Source organism: Dasypus novemcinctus, chromosome 6 (genome assembly GCF_030445035.2).
Source record: "Dasypus novemcinctus isolate mDasNov1 chromosome 6, mDasNov1.1.hap2, whole genome shotgun sequence".
NCBI classification, from domain to species: Eukaryota; Metazoa; Chordata; class Mammalia; order Cingulata; family Dasypodidae; genus Dasypus; species Dasypus novemcinctus.
In genome coordinates this window covers 21,050,868-21,072,942 of record NC_080678.1, presented here as the reverse complement: position 1 = coordinate 21,072,942, position 22,075 = coordinate 21,050,868, and the positions used below count along the sequence as shown (strand labels likewise).

At 38.5% G+C, this 22,075-nt stretch overlaps 1 protein-coding gene across 8 annotated transcripts in view; it reads right to left on the bottom strand.

The window, feature by feature from the left end:
- Positions 1–22,075, bottom strand: part of HSPA12A (heat shock protein family A (Hsp70) member 12A) — a 321,425-nt gene that overhangs the window by 283,906 nt on the left and 15,444 nt on the right. For 6 of the 8 annotated variants that reach the window (XM_058298306.1, XM_071215655.1, XM_058298308.2 and 3 more), the window contains exon 2: positions 21,940–21,992. In XM_058298306.1, coding sequence (XP_058154289.1) covers positions 21,940–21,992 — 53 coding nt within the window. Of the gene's footprint in view, positions 1–20,430; positions 20,526–21,939; positions 21,993–22,075 lie in introns of all 8 variants that reach the window. The other 2 variants (XM_071215656.1, XM_058298311.2) reach the window with 1 other exon arrangement.

The following is a 22,075-nucleotide window of genomic DNA, read 5'->3' as shown; positions in this document are numbered from 1 at the left end:
GTCTGTGCCTCTTGCTGAATAGGTATTTTGCTAATGCAGAGAAAACCCCACTCATCCGCAGGTCAGATTCCCAATGGCTTCGACTATCCAGAACACTGGTGCACACTTGGCAGTGATCGGAAAGGCCACTGATAGGAAGTAAACTGCTGCCACACACCCCATGCACTCTGCGACCAAAGAAAAATCATCTGTGTGGCCTTTGAATTCTGAATAGAAGGAGGCAGCAAATTAACAGGAGAAAGGAAAAAATAGTCCACAATAAGCAGGTATCGTTTATAAAAAACTGATTTTTAATTTAAAACTATGGAAAGATGAACTGAAAAGACTTTAGGAAGCAAGACCATAAAAGGCAAAAATAACTATTACAGCAAGAAAATCTTTTAAGGCAGCTAGTATAGAAATAAATCTCTCAAATTTCAACAGCCGTGGAAGTATTAATGACTTTAATGAAATTTAATATTCATCATGAAGACTAAATTCAATATAGCCTGATTTTCACAAAATAGGAACTATAACACATTTTAGAAAGAATTTCATTATGTATACCAAAAATTTTAAGATGCAATTTAGCTATCAGAGTGATAATGAAAAAATTTAGTTTCCTGGGAATACTTTGTTCCCTAAAGAGTGCCATATGAGTAAAGCACAACTTAATTTATATTTTATTTCTAGCATGCCAGATAAATATATTGATATTACATTCTTTCGGATATTTTTGTTACCTTTTTTTCTGTAATTGAGAAGTTGTAGTTTACAGAAAAATCATGCATAAAATGCAGAATTCTCATATACCACACTATTAACACCTTGAATTAACACTTTGCCTTGATACATTTGTTATAATTGATGAAAGCACATTTTTACAATTGTATTATTAATTACAGTCCATGTTTTCACTTAGGGTTCACTGTTTGTGTTGTGTAGTTACATGGATCTTTTAAAAATTTTGTTCTAATAACATATATACAACCTGAAATTTCCCCTTTTAGCCACATTCAAAAATACAATTCAGTGCTGTTAATTACCGTGCTACCATCACCATAATCCATTAACAAAAGTTTTCCATTGTCCCAAATAGAAACACTGTACCTTTTAAGTCTCAACTCCCTATTCCCTATACCTACACTATCCTCTGGGAACCTATATTCTAGATTCTGACTCTATGAGTTTGCTTATTCTTTCATATCACTGAGATCATATAATATTTATCCATTGGTGTCTGGCATATTTCATACAACATGATGTCTTCAAGTATCACCCATATTCTTGCATGTATCAGAACTTCATTCTTTTCTATGACTGGATAATATTCCATTTTGTGTATAAACTACATTTTGTTTATCCATTCAATTGATGGGCACTTAGGCTGCTTCCATATTTTGGCAACTGTGAATGATGCTGCTTCGAACATCTGTGTGCAAATATCTGTTCCAGGAATTGTTTTCAATTCTTTGGGGTATACAGAAATGGGATTACCAGATCATATGGTAATTCTATGTTGAAATTTCTGAGGAACTGCCAAACTGTCTTCCATAGAAGCTGTACCCTTTTACACTGCCACCAGCAATGAATGAGTGTTCCTATTTCTCCACTTCCTCTCCAACACATGTAATTTTCTGATTTATTTTTTTAGTATTAGCCATTTCAGTGGGTGTGAAATGGCATCTCGTGGTTTTGATTTGTATTTTCCTAACAGGTAATGATACTAAGCACCTTTTCATTTTCTTTGGAGAAATGTCTGTACAACTGTTTGGCCCGTTTTTAAATTGGGATGTTTGTCTTTTGGTTGTACAGTTGAAGGCTTTCTTTATATATTCTGGATAGTAAACCTTTATCGTGTATATGGCTCCCAAATATTTTCTCCCATTCTGTAGGCTGACATTTTACTTTCATGATAAAGTTGTTTAAGATGCAAAGGTTTTTTATTTTGATGAAGTCACATTAATGTTTTCTTTCATTGCTTGTACATTCAGTGTAAAGTCTAAGAAACCATTGCTTAATATAAGTTCCTGAAGATGGTTCCCTACATTTTCTTCTAGGAGTTTGATAGTTCTGTCTCTTATATTTAGGTTTGGTCCATTTAGAGTTGGTCTTTGTTTATAGCGTGAGATAGGGGTCCACCTTCATTCCTTGGCAAATGGAGATCCGGTTTTCCCAGGTCTTCTATGATTTCTTTTAGCAATGTCTTATAGTTTTCTGATGACAAGTCCTTTACATCCTTGATTAGAGTTATTCTAAGATATTTGATTCCTTTAGTTGCTATTCTAAATAGAATTTTTTATTGATTTTTTTCTTCAGATTGTTCTTTGCTAGTGTATAGAAACATTACTGATTTTGGAGTATTATCTTGTATACCCCACCAGTCTGCTAAATTATTTGTTACCTCTCTAGGAGCTTTGCTGTGGATTTTTCAGGATTTTCTATATATACAATCATGTCATCTGCAAAGAGGGAAAGTTTTGACTTCTCCCTTTCCAATTTGGATGTCTTTTACTTTGTTTTTCTTGCCTAACTGCTCTGGCAAGAACTTCCAGTACAATGTTAAAAAACAGTGGTGACAATGGGCATCCTTTCCTTGTTCTTGCCCTTAGAAGGAAAGTTTTCCGTTTCCACCACTAAGTATGATGTTAGTTAGGGGGTTTTCACAAATGCCCTTTATCATGTTGAGAAGTTTCTTTCTATTCCTAGTTTTCTATGTGTTTTTACCAAGAAGGGGTGCTGGATTTTGTCACATGCCTTTTCTGTGTCAATTGAGATGATCATGTGAATTTTGTTCCCCTTCATTTTGTTAATGTGGTGCTTTACATTAATTTATTTTATGGCCAACAAACTTTGCACAGCTGAGGTAAGTTTCACTTGTTCATGGTATTTACATCTTTTACTATGCTGCTGGATTTGATTTGCTAGAATTTTGTTGAGAATTTTTAAAATCTATATTCATAAGAGATAATAGTCTGTAATTGTCTTTTCTTGTGGTATCTTTATCTGGCTTTGATATGAGGGTGACAGCCTCATGGTGTGAATTAGGGAGTAGTCCTTCCTCTTCAATTTTCTGGAAGAGTATGAGCAGGATTAGTTCTTCTCAGAATAAACTGTGAAGTCATCTTGCCCTGGGTTTTTTCCTTGTTGGGAGGCTTTTTATTACTAATTCGATCTCTTATCTCTTTACTAGTTACTGATTTGTAGAGATCTTCTATTTCTGCTAGAGTCAATTCCGGTAGTTTGTGTTTCTAGAATGTGTCCATTTCATCTAGGTTCCCTAATTTTTTGGCATTTAGTTATTCACAATATCCTTATTCTCCTATTGATTTCAGTGGGGTCAGAGTAATACCCCACCTTTTCATTTCTGATTTTAGTCATTTGTGTCCTCTTTTTTTCTTTGTCAGTCTAGATAAAGGTTTGCCAATTTTGATTTTTTCAAAGGAATATCTTTTGGTTTTGTCGATCGGCTCTATTGCTTATTCTCTATTTCACTGATCTCTGCTCTAATCTCTGTAATTCCCTTTTTTCTACTTGTTTTGGGCTTACTTTGCTCTTCTTTCTTCTAGTTCTTCTGGTTTTTAGATTAGTACTCTGATTTGAAATCCTCCTTTTTTTTTTAAATCTAAGCATGTAGGGCTATAAATTTCCCTCAGCACTGCTATTGCTGCATCTCATATGTTTTGGTATATTGCATTTTCATTTGCCTCAAGATAATTTCCAAATTCCCTTGTGATTTCCTCATTTATCTACTGGTTGTTTAAGAGCATGTTGTTTAATTTCCACATATGTATGAATTTTCCTTTCTCCCTCTGTTGTTAAGTTCTAGCTTCATTCCATTGTGATTGGAAAAGACACACTGCACGATTCCAATAATTTTTAATTTGTCAAGACTTGTTTTGTGGTGTTAAATATGGTCTATCCTGGAGAATAATCCATGTGCACTCAAGAGGAATGTATATTTTGTTGTTGGGTAAAGTGTTCTATATATGTCTGTTAAGTCTAGTTGGTTTAGAATATTGTTCAATTCTTATAATTCCTTATTCATCTTCTGTCTATATATTCTATCTAGAACATCTAATATACCACTGAATGGTATATTAAAAATCTTCTACTACTGGGCTGTGGGAAGATGGTGTCAGATTAAGCAGGCAAGGCTCAGCTCTCTCACAAAAACAATGGAGAAAGAGTCAAAAGCTGCCCAAGGAACCTGCTTTGGGGCAGCAGACCAGGACAGTGCTTCACAACTCCCAGGAGGGTGAGGCACAGAGAGACGAAAAACCTGAAACAACAAACTGCAAGTTACTAACTCCCAGCCACTAGGAAAGGCTCCCCTTTCCCATCCCCAAGATATTATATTGGGGTAAAACCCTTGGCTTATTTTAGCTGGCTCAGAGGGGAGCAGACATCTTCCTCCCCATCAGCTGTTACAAGGAAAAAGGGAAGGGGAAGCAGGGGGTTTTCTTTATTGAATTTGGCCAGTAAAACCCAATTTGAATATTGGCTCTGGCTAGACCAAAACAAAGGAAAATGGAGAGAGGAGATACACCTCCATGGAAAGGTGTACCAACGAGAGCCATCTGCTGGCCATTCTAGAAATTACATGGGCAAAAACTGCTAATTGGGTCTCTTCTAACTTCTGGGAGAAAATCTGCACCCTATTTTTGATAACTTATTCTGTACAATTTTAAAGACTTAGGCTAAGCTGAATCAAATATCAAAGAAGAGCTCTGAAGAAGAAGAAGAAGAAAAAAACAATAGGCAAGAGAGAAAAATTGGCCATCAGAGTAAATTCACCAGCATATTCAGATGACTAGACATCAGCAAAAAATTACAAGCCACACTAGGAAACAGGAAGAGATAGTCCAGCCAAAGGAACAAAACAAATATCCTGAAGGGATATAGGATTTAAGACAATTAATCAATGATAACCATGCAATGCTCCTAAATCAATAAAGGACTGAAAGAAAATTAAAGAGATAAGATATTAAAAAGACACTGGATGAGCATAAAGAACAATCTGAAAGTCTGTAAAGAAAAGTAACAGACCTTAAGGGAATGAAAGACAATGGATTAGATTAAAAATACATTAGAGGCACATAAGAGCAGATTTGACTTGCTCAAAGACAGAATTAGTGATTTAGAGAACAGAACATCTGACTGGAACAGACAGGAGAACAATAAGAGAAAAGAATGGAAAAAACGGAACAGGGTCTCAGGGAATTAAATGACAAAGAGAAACGCAAAAACATACACATGAGTGGTGTCTGAGAATTAGAAGAAAATGGAAAAAGGGCACAAAGAATATTTATGACAGAAAACTCCCCAACCATTATGAAAGACATAAATAACAATATCCAAGAAGGACAACACACCCCAAACAGAATAAATCCATACACACCTACCTCAACATACCTACTATTCAGAATGACAAATTTTGGAGATAAAGGAAGATTCTGAAAGCAGCAAGAGAAAAGCAAAGCATCACATTCAAGGGAACCTTGATAAGATTAAGTGCCGACCTCTCATCAGAAACCACAGAGGAAAGAAAAAAGTGGTATGACATACTTAATGTACTGAAAGAGAAAAACTGCCAGCCAAGAATTCTGTATCTGGCAAAGCTGTCCTTCAAAAATGAAGGGGAGTTCAAAGTCTTCACAGACAAACAAAAACTAAAAGAACATGTTACCAAAAGACCAGAATTACAAGAGATACTAAAAGGAGTGCTGTAGCCTGAAAGGAAAAAACAAGGGTGAGAGACTTGGACAAGAGTTTAGAAATGAACATTAGAAAGGGAAAATTAAAAAGTAAAAAGACAATAGTAGACATGACAACAGAAATCCAAAGGTCAAATAGATGAAGTAAGTAATGCCTTTACAATAATAACACTGAATGTTAATGGCCCCAATCAAGAGAGAGACTGAGAGAATGGAGAAAAAAATATGAGCCATCTATATGTTGTACACAAGAGACTTACCTCAGATGTAAGGACACAATCAGGTTAAAAGTGAAAGACTGAGAAAAGATATTCCATGAAAATAGTAACAAAAAAAAAAAAGCTGAGTAGTGATACTAATATTGGACAAAATAGATTTTAAATGAAAAACTGTTATAAGGGAGGAAGAAGGTCATTATATATTAATACAAGGGGCAATTCAGAAAGAAGAAATAACCATACTAAATATTTATGCACCTAACCTGATGCCCCAAGATACATGAGCACACACTGGCAAAGATGAAGAGAAAAAATAGATGTCTCTATAATAACAGTTATTATTATTATTACTATTATAGTTAGACACTTCAAAATACCACTCTCAATATTTGATAGAACATCTGGAAAGAGGATAAATAAAGAAACAGAGAGACTGAATAATATGATAAATAAGCTAGACCTAATTAACATCTAACACTGCATCCCAAAACAGCAGAATATACATTATTTTCATGTGCTCATGGATCCTTCTCCAAGATAGACCATCTGTTGGGTCATAAGACAAGTCTCAATAAATTTTAAAATATTGAAATTATACAAAACACTTTCTCTGATCATAATGGGGTGAAGCTGGAGATCAATAATGGATGGAGGGAAGCAGACATGGCTCAACTGATAGAGCGCCCTCCTACCATATGGAGGGTCCAGGGTTTGATACCCAGGGCATCCTAACCCATGTGGTAAGCTGGCCCACACACAGTGCTGCCGCGTGCAAGGAGTGCCATGCCACACAAGGGCACCCCTGTGTAGAGGCTCCCCACGTGCAAGGAGTGTGCCCTGCATGAAAAAAGCATAGCCTGCCCAGGAGTAGCACTGTGCATACAGACAGCGGATGCAGCAAGATGACACAACAAAAAAGAGACACAGTTTCCCAGTGCTGCCTGATAACACAAGTGGATGCAGAAGAACACACAGCGAATGGACACAGAGCAGACAACAGGAAGGGGAGAGAAATAAATAAAAAATAAATCTTTTAAAAAAATAATGGATAGAAAAGGAAAATTTATAAATATAAGGAGATTAAATGACACATTCTTAAATAATCAGTGGGTCAAAGAAAAAATTGCAAAAACATTCAGCAAATATCTTGAGATGAATGAAAATGAGAACACAACATATCAAAACCTATGGGAGGTGTTGTTCAAATGTGGCCACTCTCTAAGCCAAACTCAGCATGTAAATGCATTACTGTTCCCCCAGAGTAGGAATTGCTCCCGGGGATGAGCTTCCCTGGTGCCAAGGGATTACTACCAAACACCAGCTGGTGATGCAACTAGAAAAAGACCTTGAATAAAAGGGGGAAAGGGTAAAGACAAATGAGTTTATATGGCTAAGAGACTTCAAAACGAATTGGGAGGTCATCGGAGGGGTCGCACTTATGCACAGTTCAGCAGAATCTTAAAGACAGCCAAAGTAGATACAACCCCAGATAGTGGTGCTCCTGAGGGCTACAGAGACACCCAGGTTCTATGGTCATGACCGATGGCTCTGGAGTTCAGTGCCTTGCCAGTGGGCCCTATTTTGGAATTTGTGCTCCTGAGTGTGATGGAGTTGGACTCAGATGTGACCTCTCTACATATGCCTCTTCTGTCACTTTTACTGAACCTGTGATTGGCACTGGGGTTGGTGTATGCTCAGGAGACTTGAATCTCTGGACTGTCTCTGTGCCAGCTGGACCCTGAGCCTCAGCAGAGTTGCAACACCTACTTTCCGGTTCATTGGACTTACCCAGGTCAGCTAACAGGGAGGTAAGGATGGTCAACCACCACACCAAGGAACTGAGAGAATCTATAACCACAAGCAGGAGAATTCCATCCATCAGTCATGTGGGATCTAAGCCCCTCTCAATTTAGAGATGGAGTGGACATCGCCATCCCAGGGTCCTCAGCATGTAGGAATAAAATATGGATTAGAGTGGATTTACTGGGATTCTACTATAGAATTATTGACTCTAGCAATGGAAGAAATTATATCATTGATGTGGAAACAGTGGCCATGGGAGTTGCTGAAGGCAGGGAAAGGGAAAAGAGGTATGATACTTGGGTATTTTTGGGACTTAAGAGTTGTCCTGAATGATATTGCAGGGACAGATACAGGACATTATGTATCCTGCCATAACCTACTGAATGGACTGGGGAAGAGTATAAACTACAACATAAACTATAATCCATGCTGTGTAGCAATGCTCCAAAATGTACTCATCAAATGCAATGAATGTACCACATTAATGAAAGAAGCTGTCAATGTGGGAGGAGTGAGGAATGTGGGGAGCAGGGTATATGGGAACCTCTTATATTTTTTAATGTAACATTTTGTGTGATCTATGTATCTTTTTTAAAAAAAGATAATAAAAAAATAAAGGGAAAAAAACCTATGGGAGGAAGTGGCCGTGGCTCAAGTGACTGAGCTCCTGCCTACCACATGGGAATCCCCTTGTTTCGTTCCTGGTGCCCCCTAAAGAAGACAGCAATGAGCAGGCATGGCAAGCTGACATAACAAGAGACACAAGAAGAAAAACAATGAGAGACACAACAAAGAAGGGAGTAGAGGTGGCTCAAGCGATTAGGCACCTCCCTCCCACATCAGAGGTTCCGGGTTTGGTTCCTGGAGCCTCCTAAAGAAAAAGAAGGACGAACAGACACAGTATGTGCAAACAATGAGAGAGTGGGGAGAAATAAATAAATAAAATAAATGTTTAAAAAAAAAACCCATGCGACACCACAAAGTCAGTACTGGGAGAGAAATTTATAGCCCTCAATGCTTACATTAAAAAAGAAGATAGAGGGAAACGGACTTTGGCCCAGTGGTTAGGGCGTCCGTCTACCACATGGGAGGCCCCCGGTTCAAGCCCCGGGCCTCCTTGACCCGTGTGGAGCTGGCCCATGCGCAGAGCTGATGCACGCAAGGAGTGCCCTGCTACACAGGGGTGTCCCCCGCGTAGGGGAGCCCCACGCGCAAGGAGTGCACCCATAAGGAGAGCCACCCAGCGCGAAGGAGGGAGCAGCCTGCCCAGGAATGGCGCCGCCCACACTTCCCGTGCCGCTGACGACAACAGAAGCGGACAAAGAAACAAGAAACAAGACGCAGCAAAAAGACACAGAAAACAGACAACCAGGGGAGGGGAGGGGAATTAAATAAATAAAAATAAATCTTTAAAAAAAAAAAAAAAAGAAGATAGAGCTAAATTTGAAGATCTAACTGCACACATGGAGGAACTAGAAAAAGAACAGCAAACTAATTCCAAACCAAGCCAAAGGAAAGAAATAGTAAAGATCAGAGCAGAAATAAATGAAATTGAGAACAAAAAACAAGAGAGAATAAACAAAACCCAAAGCTGGTTTTTGAGAAGATCAACGAAATCAACAAACCCTTAGCTAGACAAAGAAAGAAAAAAGAGAAGATGCAAATAAATAAAGACAGAAATGAGAGGGGATACATTACCACTGACCCCACAGAACGAAATTGGAGGACTCTAACTTTCTGACTTTAAAGCATATTACTTAGCTACAGTGGTAAGACAGCATGGTACTGGCATAAAGACAGAAAGACTGACCAGTGGAACCAAAACAAGGCCTCAGAAATTGACCCTCCCATCCAGCTGGGCCAGAACAGTCTATTCAACAAATGGTGCTGGAAGAATGGGATAGCCATATTTAAAAGAAAGAAAGAAAACCCCGATCTCACACATTATACAAAAATTAACTCAAAATGGACCAAGGACCTAAATAGAAAAACAAACATAAAACTTTAGAAGAAAATATAGGAAAACATATTCAAGATCTCGTGGTAGGCAGTAGTTTCTCAAACCTTACAACTGAAGCACAAACAACAAAAAAAAGTAGATAAATGGTACCCCTCCAAATTCAACACTTTTGTACCTTAAAGGACTTTGTCAAAAGGGTGAAAAGGCAGCCAACTCAATGGGAGAAAATATTTGGCAATCCATATCTGATAAGGATTTATATCATGATATATAAGATCATACCACTCAACAATAAAAAGATAAGCTATCCAATTAAAAAATGGGCAAAAAACTTGAAAAGACAACTGTCCAGAGAAGAAATACAACTGGTGAAGAAATACATGAGAAAATGTTCAACATCACGAGTGATTAGGGAAACGCAAATCAAAACTACAATGAGGTATCATTTCATACCTATCAGACTGGCTGCTATTAAAAAGTCAGAAATTACTGATATTCTCTTCATGAACTATTGTGATTAGTAATCGAAGAAAATGTGGCATTGGCGTGGAGAAAGTGGCCATGGTGGCTGATGGGGGTAGGGAGTAGGAGGAAGAGATGTGATGTGGGGGCATTTTTAGGGGTTGGCATTGTCCTGGGTGGTGCTACAGCCACAGTTACCAGACATTGTATGTCCTCCCATGGCCCACTGGGTGGACTGTGGGAGAGTGTGGGCTATGGTGTGGACCATTCACCATGAGGTGCACCGGTGCTCAGAGATGTATTCACCAAGTGCAATGAATGTCTCATGATGATGGAGGAGGTTGTTTTTATGGGGGGAGGAGTAGGGTGAGGGGGGTGGAGGGTATATGGAGACCTCATATTTTTTAATGTAACATTAAAAAAATAAATAAAGACCAAAAAAAAAGTAAAAAAATAAGTCAGAAAACTGTAAATGTTAGAGAGGATGTGTAGAGATAGGAATGCTTATTCACTGTTGGTGGGAATGCAGAATGGCATAGCCACTGTGGAGGACTGTTTGGCAGTTCCTAAGAAAGTTGAATAAAGGCTTGCCATGGGACCTGGCAATACCTTTGCTAGGTATATACACAGAAGAACTGAGAGCAGTGACGTGAATAAACATCTGCACACCAATGTTCACAACAGCATTATTCGCAACAGCCTAAAGATGGAAACAACCCAAGTTTCTATCAACTGATGAACCGATAAATTGTGGAGTACACACATGATGGAATACTATGCAGCAGTAAGAAGAAATGAAGTCATGAAACACACGACAACATGGATGAACCTGGAGGCCATTATGTTGAGTGAAGCAAGCCAGTCAGCGAAGGACTGCACTATTATGAACTAAATATATTATGTGAAATATATTATGTGAAATATGAATATGGGTAAAATTGCATATATAAGACCATTTTTCTTTGAAGCTGAGCAAATGTAGGTTAATACTATAAAATATTAATAGTAAACCAAAAAAAAAACATTACACTAAGTGAAGGAGACCAAAGAGAACTATGTATTGTATGATTCCATTTATATAGAATGTAAATATAAATCAATATACAAAGATGAAATTAGATTAGTGGTTATGTAGAGATGGTAAGGAATGCTAAGGGGTATGGAGTCTTTCTTTTGGGAGTAGTGAAATTGTTCTAAAATTTTTTAGATGATCAATGTACAACATTATGATTATACTGAAAGCCATTGATTATACACTTTGGAGAGCTTGTATGGTATGTGAATATATCTCGATAAATTGCTTAATAAACAAAAAAATAATTGTGCAAGAATAGCCAGAAATAGCAGGTATGTACAGCAGAGGAAAGAGAGATACTGAGAGGTGAGGAATTTTCTTGACTTTTTTATTATTATTGAAATAATAAGAATGCTTTAATAATGATTGAAGTGATGAATACAGTTATGTGATTATACCAAATACCACTGATTGCACACTTTGTAAGAACTGTATGTTTTATTAATAAGTATCAATAAAATTGATTTGCTTAAAAAATCTATTAATGTAGAACAGTCTTATTTCTCTGTTTAAATCTATCAATATTTGCTTCATATATTTTGGGACTCTGCTGTTAGATGTAATTTATAATTTTTCATCTTCCTGTTGAATTTACCCCTTTATCAGTATATAACAACTGTCTTTGTCCCTTTTAACTGTTTTTTCCTTGAAGTCTATTTTATCTGATATTAGTGTAGCTACCCAGCTGGTGTGGTTACGACTTGCATGCATATTTTTTTCTAGCCTTTCTCTTTAAACCTTTCTATTTAAGGTGAGTCTATTCTAGAAAGCATGTTGTTGAGTCATGTGTTTTTATCAGGTCACCCACCTCAGCTGTTTCTCACAGGCTTTCATTGTCTTGAGCGGCCTTTTGCCTGGGGGGCAAATTTTGGGAGGATGACATGCCAGAGAGTTTCCCAAATCAGTCTCTCCCAGCTGGAGCAAGGCCAGGGGTGCCCAAGCAGAGCGCCAGCCAGCCCCAAACTGCCCTGGGGAGGGAATGAGGAAGGGACCAGGAAGGACGCCGGGCGCTTCTTCCACAGCTTCCCAGAGACACGCGTTCCTGATCTGCCCAGCAGACGCGGCCCTTTGGCTGTCCTCCAGGGCTCTGAGGAAGCGTACCATTGAAGGCTCCTCTGCCACCTTTGTCCAGGGTGGGCTGTGACACTGGCCATCCACAGAACAGGGCCCCCAAAGATCCAAAGAAGCAAATCAAAAGCTGCAATCAGCCATCCACCCACGCCCACCCCTGAATCTTTGAGAAGTGGATTTTTACGTACCTCTCTGGCACCAGCAAGCTATGCCAGGGGCTGGACACCACTGCCGCCTTGGTTAGTGGAGGCTGAGTGAGGGTAGCAGTGCAGAGAGAGAAATTTACTGGTATTTAAGGTAATTTACCAGCCTCTTCTTCCCCCTTTTCCCTATATCCTATACAGCTGTTGCCTGGACTCCAGAATTTCGAAATCCTTGATTCAGGGAGTTCCTGCCTGTTTAATAGTTGTTCTGGGGGAGAGGGAGTCTGATTCCTGGAGCTTCCTACTCTGCCATATTCCCACAATCCTCCTTTTTGGATATGCTTAAAAATGTTTAATTGAAATAGCTAAAAGCATTATGATGCCACTGGTACTTGGAAAATTCTATATTAAAACAGTGAGATAGCCTTATCTGTCAGACAGGCAAAAACTGAAAAGGTCCGATGCAAGGAATTGGAAACTCTCACATACTGCCAGAAGTGTAAATTGACACACATACTTTGGAAATAAATTTCTATGGAAATTGAAAATGCATACACCCTATGACTTAGCAAGCAATTCAATTTCTATGTGTATATAGTCAGAATCTCTAATAATGTATACGAGATGATCTGTACAAAAATTTACTGCATTACAAACCAGCATTTACAACAACAATGAATCATGATGTATTTATATTATATAGAGCAGTGACAGTGAATGAACTAAAGGTACATGTGTATCAGCGTAGACAAATCTCAAAAGCCATAATGTCGAGTAAAAGTAGCTGCAGAATATGTATCAAATGATGTGTCAAGCACACAGAAATGTTTTGTATATTTATTTTATATATATGTATATTTTATGATACACATGGCAGATATAAAAATATTAAAACATAAAATAGAAGGACACACACAAAATTTATAACAGTGGTTGTTTCTTAGGAGACAGGGAGGGGACTAAAGATAGACGACAAAGGGCACATACAATTTTATATAGTGTTCTGTATTATTTTTAAATTTAAAAAAAAATAGCTGATTCTGCAAGGTGAGTATTCATTCTATTATTCTCTTCCTTTTCTGTGCTTTAAAACGTTCTAAAATTTTAAAAACTAAGAAGCAACAGTTCACTGTTTCCCCCTTTAGTCTCCAAACAACCACAGAAACTTCTAAAAACTTATTTCTGTTTATATGGGTAAATCCATTCTGGCAAATGTACATGAAGCAAGTATGAAGTACTAAATTTTTCTTTTTAAGATTTATTTATTTCTCTCCCCCCTCTCCCAGTTGTCTGCTCTCTGTGTCCCTTCGCTGTGTGTTCTTCTGTGACCGCTTGCATTCTTGGCAGAACCGGGAATCTGTGTCTCTTTTTGTTGCATCATCTTGCTGTGTCAGCTCTCCGTGTGTTCGGTGTCATTCCTGGGCAGGCTGCGCTTTGTTTCACGCTGGGCAGCTCTCCTTACGGGGCACACTCCTTGTGCGTAGGGCTCCCTGCGTGGCAGGTCACTCCATGCGCGCATCAGCACTGCACATGGTCCAGCTCCACAGGGGTCAAGGAGGCCTGGGATTTGAACCGCAGACCTCCCATGTGGTAGGCAGACACCCTATCCATTGGGCCAAGTCTGCTTCCCTGAAGTGCTAAATTAACAAAGTTGTTCACTATATTCTGACTTAAGAGTTCCCTCAAAATCAATCCATTTGGACCCAACATTATTTCTTAAAGGAGAAGGCATATTCTTTCATTAAAGCTCACTTGCGAGAATTCATCCTCTGAAAAAATAATTCTGTCTTAAATACACTCTAGCTCCAACTTACCAAAAAAAATGCATTTAGTGCTTTTTGGTGTTTAAAATTCTTAATACTAACATTTTAGACTCTAAGCTTCCCCACCCAAGTCGACTACACAAACAGTAAAGAATTTAATTCGAGTCTGCAGACCAGCTGTTTCAGGAATGTTCCTCTTGTTTTATAGAATGTGGCCTCAGTTTGTTTTTACTTACTCACCACACCTGTCAGTCCCTCCACCCAACCCCTCCCTAAACAATGCATAGTACAACCTAATGCACAAACAGGAATCTAATATATTCTTTTTGACTAGACTTAAACTACAGAGTCACAAGTGCCAAATGAAATATAAAACCTATTGGTATTGTGCTTTCACATTAATTTCATGTTTCTTAATCTGACATTTCTGAAAGTGTAAGATGCCCCATGAAAATCTTTCTTCATCTAAGTGTTTGCACTTGGGAGCCTTGCTCGCGACTTCATGTCACAAGTCTCCACACCTCTCAAAGAACCACCTCAAGGAATAAGAATTCAATTCTCATTTAAATCAAATAGCCAGAGTTTTCACTGAGATTTTGCATAACAAGAACATTAAACAAAGATAATGTTCCAAATATTCAGATCTGAAAAAGGCCACCAATTGCCATCACAGGACAAACCAGCAATGCAACTATCATTTACTGTCATTATCAACTCATGACAATTTTAGGTAGTCTTATGTCAGTTGCCCAGAAGTATGCTCTGCTCATAAGGCCCAGGTAGGGAGGCTTTGGATAAAAGGTCTCTTTATCACAGTCTTATTCCAGTTTTTGTAGCCCAGCCATATACTTTCACACTAACTCTGTAGTCATCACCAGCAGATTCATAAGCTGTCTCCCAGCCCCAGCTGTGCTCTACCAGGGGCTTCATGTTGCTCTGCTTTCTATTTTCTGCAACCACATTATGATAGAACTGGCAGCCACAGAATTTACCATCTGCTATTGATATTGAAAGGGGTGTGTGCTGGGGGGCTGGGGGTGTGTAGATCCACACATGCTGTGAATGCAGCTTACTTATTCCAAACCAGAGCTAATCAAAATGTGAAGGATGAATCTATTGACTAAGCAGGGATCCAAACACCCGCTTATTTCATCATTTTAGGTAAACCCAGAAAAATATCGTGTAGCCTTTCTCTCATTTTACCAACATGAGTTGTTAGCATGGATTCTGGGCCTTTTCAGAAGACTGTTCATTTTATCTATGCCCACAGCCCTTCGCCCACCACAGTCCTTTTACCATCCTGCTCCCGCAGCTGCACATTTTGTAGAAACCGCTTCTTTCTATGTGAGAATTGCTCATGAAGACCTTGCAATAGCAATGGATGTCCGTGGGCCCACGTCAGTTATGATGCCCAGTGATTTTCTCCAGCTTAAAGCTGAGGTAGAACCCAGCAGCACGAGTGCTGGGTGGTTTAAGCAAGTTGGACAGTATTACATCTACTCAAGAGTCCCTCTTGGTGCTTTGTGAAGTGGCAAATTGACTGGAGGTTCGCCTTGCTGGTTTGGAAAGCCCATAATATTAGAACCCCTGGCTATTTTCCAGATCTCTTCCTTGAGCCTCATCTAGACAGATACGTGGCTTCTGAAACTCAATCAGCATTTTAAAGTGCTGGCAGACTGATTTGTAGAGAGAAGTCTTTCCAGTGTGAATTGGTATCTCTCCTTCTCCCCCCAAAATGGGCAGCTCTGTTCTTTTCCCCTACATATCATCCAACTACAGTTACCACTGAAATGTCTGCTTATAGGGCTAAGCAGAAAAGTACACATAACTCAAGTAGATACTATAGCATCTATATTTTGCTGTGTGGTGACCTATATGTATTTTATGCAAAAAAATTCTGAATTATGTCTAACTTCCACTAACATAGTCATTTTTATCTCCCTGGCACAAGTGCAATGGAGGGTTGCCAGCCCAAGAAGTGCACACATACACAAAATGTTACTGAATTAAATTTCCAAGCAAGTATCTACTATAATCATTGGTGTTCCTATGTAATAGAATGCCTGCCTTTATTTCCTTCTTCCAAGCACTGAACAATTATTTATAGAGCACCTGCACCAGCCAGGTACTGTGTTAGGCAATGGGGGAATACAGAGGGAATACACATGTAATAGACAACATATGCTCATAAAACATAATCCTCCAAGAAAATCAAGAGTGACACAATTTTAAGAATATTTGCTACAAAAGGATACTTGCACTACAGGAACATAAAGCAGAGGCCACAGCACTGAAAGCTGGAGGGGGTCTCAACCCCACACCATTTTTACTTATTTTTCTCAAGTTCATCACTTTTTATGACCAGTTAAAATTTTTTCAATTTAAACATGCATATTATCAGAATTGTGCATACATTCTGAGAACCCTTGATGGTGCAGTAAGAGGACCATCAAACAATTTTTCATAAATCTACACTTCTGGTGTTCCACCTGTGTAACTCTGGCTGGAACTGTGATTTCTGGATTTCTACATGCTTATCCTTAAAGAATACAATAGTCATTACCACTAGGATGGAATTCCTTTCACTCTCTTTCTCTTTCAGTGTTCTTATTTCTTCCAATTCAAAGTTCTTTCCCTCCAATTTTCACAGGCAATAAAGAAGTAGTAGCTGCCCCCCAAAGCAGTCTTAGAGAATTCTTCAAATTCTAGGTATTGTGTGTTAGATGGAAACACATGTCATTAGGACAGAGATCCTTGCTCTTTGTTTCTGGATAGATTGCTGCTAATAAGAGACTCATTTTCACTTTCAAACTGCTAAGTAATTACTTTTTCTCTGGCACAACCACTTGCCACTCTGTCTCAAAGAAACTGCATGTATGTAGATGTATTATGCATGAACAGTTAGCATAATGGATGCATATCTTGCTCTTTAAAGCGGCTTCTTTATTGATTTTTAAAATCAAATACTTTGGGACCTTCACCTCTGAAAATGACACAAGAGGAAGAAATTTTAACAATAGACAACTGAGCTAAGATGCGAACAATATCATATATCTTGCTTCTTGAAACATAAGTCTTGGAAAGTGTCTGTCTCATTCCCTTTTCATTCATTGTTCCTGGCAACCTGACAGAACTGCCTGATGCACTGTTATAGTAGCTCACTCAAACGACTTCTAATCAGCCACTTAAAGATTTATTCATTTCAAAACTCGATCTCAGAACATAATATTAAACATAAATACTTATTATCTGAAGGCAGACACTCTTCTATTATACAGATTTCCTTCTTTTTATACACACTCCACACACACACACCCCCACCCTCTGAAAAACCTGAAAGCTATTCCATTCAAAGCTCAGTGAGGCTTTCCCCCCATATAGGGAAAAAAAACCCAAACAATTATGACAAAGATTCTGGGTGAGTCATAAAAGACTGCCCTTCAATTGTAGAAGCACGACTAACATTTGAATAAGGCGACTGCTACACAAGCAAAATAAACCTAATTTTATTTGGTTATTTCCAAAATATATAGTCCCTATTTGTCCATTTCCAAAAAATCAAGATTTGGAAGGGTTGCCAACTTTAGTATAACAGATTCTTTTATTTTTTAACATACTGTTCAAAATGCCATTTAGAAATGGGGAAAGCATAATGAAAGTAACACCCTTTCCACAGTCTCCATTTACCCCAATGGCAATTTTTTTTTAAATCCTCAAGTTTTTACATTTTAAATCAACCCACACCACTTGTACCCTATTTATTATTTTTATAACAATAAATTTTGGTTGGTAAAATGAGATAAGCATTTAAGAAATACACAGATATTTTCATTACAAAGCATCAAGCCATTAATTCTATTTGTGAAATACTTAAATATAACTGAAAAAAATTATACTTAGTCAGGATCTGATGGTAAATTTAAGTCTAGGGAAGTGAACTTAGGCTCAACAGATAGAGCATCCGCCTACCACATGGGAGGTCCGCGGTTCAGACCCAGGGCCTCCTTGACCCATGTGGAGCTGGCCCACACGCAGTGCTGATGCGTGCAAGGAGTGCCGTGCCACGCAGGAATGTCAGCCCCACGCGCAAGGAGTGCACTCCATAAGGAGAGCCACCCAGTGCAAAAGAAAGTCCAGCCTGCCCAGGAGTGGCACCGCACATACAGAGAGCTGATGGAGCAAGATAACACAACAAAAAAGAGGCACAGATTCCTGGGCCACTGATAAGAATAGAAGCGGACACAGAAGAACACACAGCAAATAGACAAAAAGAGGAGACAACTGGGGGGAGGAGGAGAGAGAAATAAATAAATAAATAAATAAATCTTTAAAAAAAAAGAGTCTGTTACATGGAAAAGAGTGGGAATTTTGTCTTTTTGCCCTTTTCCCATTCCACCCCCAGTTCTAGACACTTACTCACAACAGTACAATTTATACAGGTATTTGTCATCTTGCCTGTGTCCCTCATAGGAGCAGTCTGTCTCAAAAATAGGGCCTGCATATACTTTTCCCTTAAAAAAAAAAAGCCTCCTTAAAAACTCAAATGGACTCTGATTCTATCCTCAAAGCCACTGATTAAAGACCACAAAATGGTCAACATTCCATCTTTCCTAATAAAGGGAGATCTGCAAAGGAAAAGATCAATTTAAACGTTGGCCTAATCACCCTCCCACCACGATCTATTGTCTACTTTTCGACTTGGAATGTTTTATGTGATGCAAGGGGGGAGAAACAGAGACAGAGAGAGAGAGATTAGGGTAAGGGATTTTTTTCTGACGTAAAACTGATTTGCTATTTAACTTTCAGTTCTTGAATACAAACCAATAGAGGGTAAAAACAAATGAACTGTAAAATACCGAATCTGATAATTTGCTATGGAAAAGTCATGAGCTAACATGAGGTGGAAACCAGAACCTCTGCTGGGAAAAAAAGATAAGTTCCCATAATTCTACCTGTTTCATTTGTGGTTAGAAGACTCATATTGGCATCTAGACTGTGCCAGCTACCTATGTGACCTCAGGAAACTCGCATTAACAGTCTTGTGGTCCTGCTCCCTTATCAGTGAAATGGGCAGGCACAGGGCTGTTGGAGGCATTAGATGTGGGGGATAAGTGAGTACACACGACACAACCTTTAAACAATTGCCTGTCCTGAAAAGCGACATACCCTGCCACTTATCTCAGAGAGGAGATTCCAAGAAAAGGATCCTACCCAAGAGAATCGCATCCATTGGCTCTACCCAAGAAAAGGTTCATGACCTGGCAACAAAGGTAGTTTAGATTTAATATGGACACGTGCAAGGGAGAAACAACTTGGCAAATTGCAATTTTTTTGCACCCCTATTTAGACAGAAATACCCACATTCAAACAACTGTGGCAAAAGGAGCCTTACTTCAGATTCCTGTCCCTGAGTGATTCAGCTGAACTCTGGTTTGGAGCCATGAGGCAAGGATGGCCGTATGTATTTCCCAATGTGGGCTGGACAAAGCTTACCCAGCCAGGCACAAGAAAGAGCTTTGCCAGAGGAAATGGTGTTCTCCATTTACCACCTCCGGAACTAAAGCTGCTTTTACTCATTCTATGCTGTATAAAAGGCTTTTATTACATGCTTCCCTCCTGTGTAATACGGCCCCCCCCTTTTGGGGAAAAATCTGCGGTAATAAGCCTGCTAGTCTTTTAACAGAAGATAAACAGAGTGCAGCGAACTTAAAACCACTCTACTTTGTTTTACCCAACGACACAGTGTTCCATATTGCTTTCATGTCTTTTCTTTCCATTTCTGTTAATAGTTATTTTTGAAGAATTAGAATGGGAAGGCCAATAATGCATATGGATGCTACAAAAGTATTAGGCCATACTTGATATAGAGAAACATGTAAACAGTTAATGGGCTGAGGTCATTTATAATCCTTCTATCAAATGCATTTTACCTGTAATTCTGCTTTTACAACAGATGGTTCACTTTAAAATCTCACTACATAAAGTAGCTCTCAGTTAAAGGACTTTCACCACCTCCAATGACAGATACTTATGGGGCACCTACTTTGCATAGAGCACCACAAGGTCTACAAGTAAGCAAGGATTAAGGAAGAAGAAAAGAGAAACCAAGCCAAAAAAAAATTCTTCTTCTTACATTATTCCTTTTCTTACATATACTTTCTCTATCATATAAAAACATACGTGTTTACTTTCCCTCCTAACATCTTCTAGGTTAAGTCAAAGAGTTCTCCTGAATTAACCTCTGCAACTTGCTTTGCTGTTCTCCTCCTCGGCCAGGAGCAGCTATGGAAGACAGTCAATAAGCTGATAACTTCTTGGCCTTTTCTCTTGAGAGCTGGAAGAAGGTAAGGGATCTTAGGGAAAGCTACTAGCTTATGTATCATTCATTAGCTTTACTTTGTAGTTATGGGGCATCAGGAACCAAGGAGCTAAGTAAAACCTCAAATCACTGTGTCTTATGGTGGTTATGGTGTTAGAATTTAAATCTTATCACAAACTGTTTCCTGGGATCTTCTTATCATATAATAGATATATGTGCCAGCCACCTTCTACCAAGGATACTTCCATGACCCCCAACTACTATTCCCTAAATCATCTGATGAAGGAAAGAGAGGAAACTTAAGATTTCACAGAATACCAAGGATTCATTTAAAACAGAGCTTTACAAACTGGGTGAAGAATAATGATCCAAAGATCCATTATAATCGGTTTTGAAATGGAGTACTTACCATATCATTAATCATAATACAGCTATATAAATGGCAAATTAATATGAGTGAAACCTAAAATAAGATTCTCATGAAACCAATATATACTTCAAACAGGCCACATACTTAACAATTATTTAGCTCAAGCCAATGTGCAGTACACCTCGACTCTGAGTGGTTAGAGATGAGATTTCATAATTTACAGTAGCAATGGCCACCTTTTTTAATAACCACCAGGGATCTGCTGTATTTCTTTTCCACCATGGACATTATGTTTTAAAATATTTGGTCTATCAAACAAAGAAATTTCAGAGTCAATATAAACTGATCCTGTCTCTATAATTATTGCCCTTGCACTTATCTCCTTCCTAAATTTACAGGGGAATATATATATATATATAGACACATACAAATGTTCACAAACCTTACATAGACATTGTCAGAAACAAAAAAGATATAATTTATAAAAGTAAATAGAATTCAATTATTTAACAGTTGAATATAAAACTGCCAGGGTCCCTGAAAGAATTCACCAGTACTCCCCCATTTCACACTGAGTGTTTTTCAACTTCTGGCATATTATTCATATAGATAGAAGAAGTAAATATGCAAAAGATTTATGGAAGCATTTAGGCTAAACACCCATGCCTAATTACAAATCATTTTCTCCAGGATTCAAAATGTCAAGTCCCAAAGTTAAATGTCTCAGGCTTCACCTCCATCACCAGAATTCCAAATCTGACTGTTAGGAAAAAGTACAATTCTGGGGAGCTTGAGTTGCTTGGCCTCGTGCCTTGCTGCACATTTAGCCGTGTATTAATCTCCCAGAGCTGCACCCACTGCGGCATGCCTGCTATTCTTTCCCATCTGGAGCCTGGAGTTGATATTAGCTTGAACTACACATGCAAGAGGAAAGAAAAGAAAAGGAAAAAAAAAAAAGCTCATTCACATTTCACTGAAATTGGTGGCGGAACAATGCACGATACCGACTAGGCTTTTACACATGTAAGAAATGAAAAAAATAAATGGTAAAATACAAACCTTCTCCTTTGTTTTCTGGTTCTCTGCTCTAAGGTCTTCATACTCGCCTATTGCTAAAAGAAAAAAGGAAAAGCAGCATTATAACACTATCCAAAATTTACTGTTGGAAAACCTGAAAACCCAACTAACCCCTATT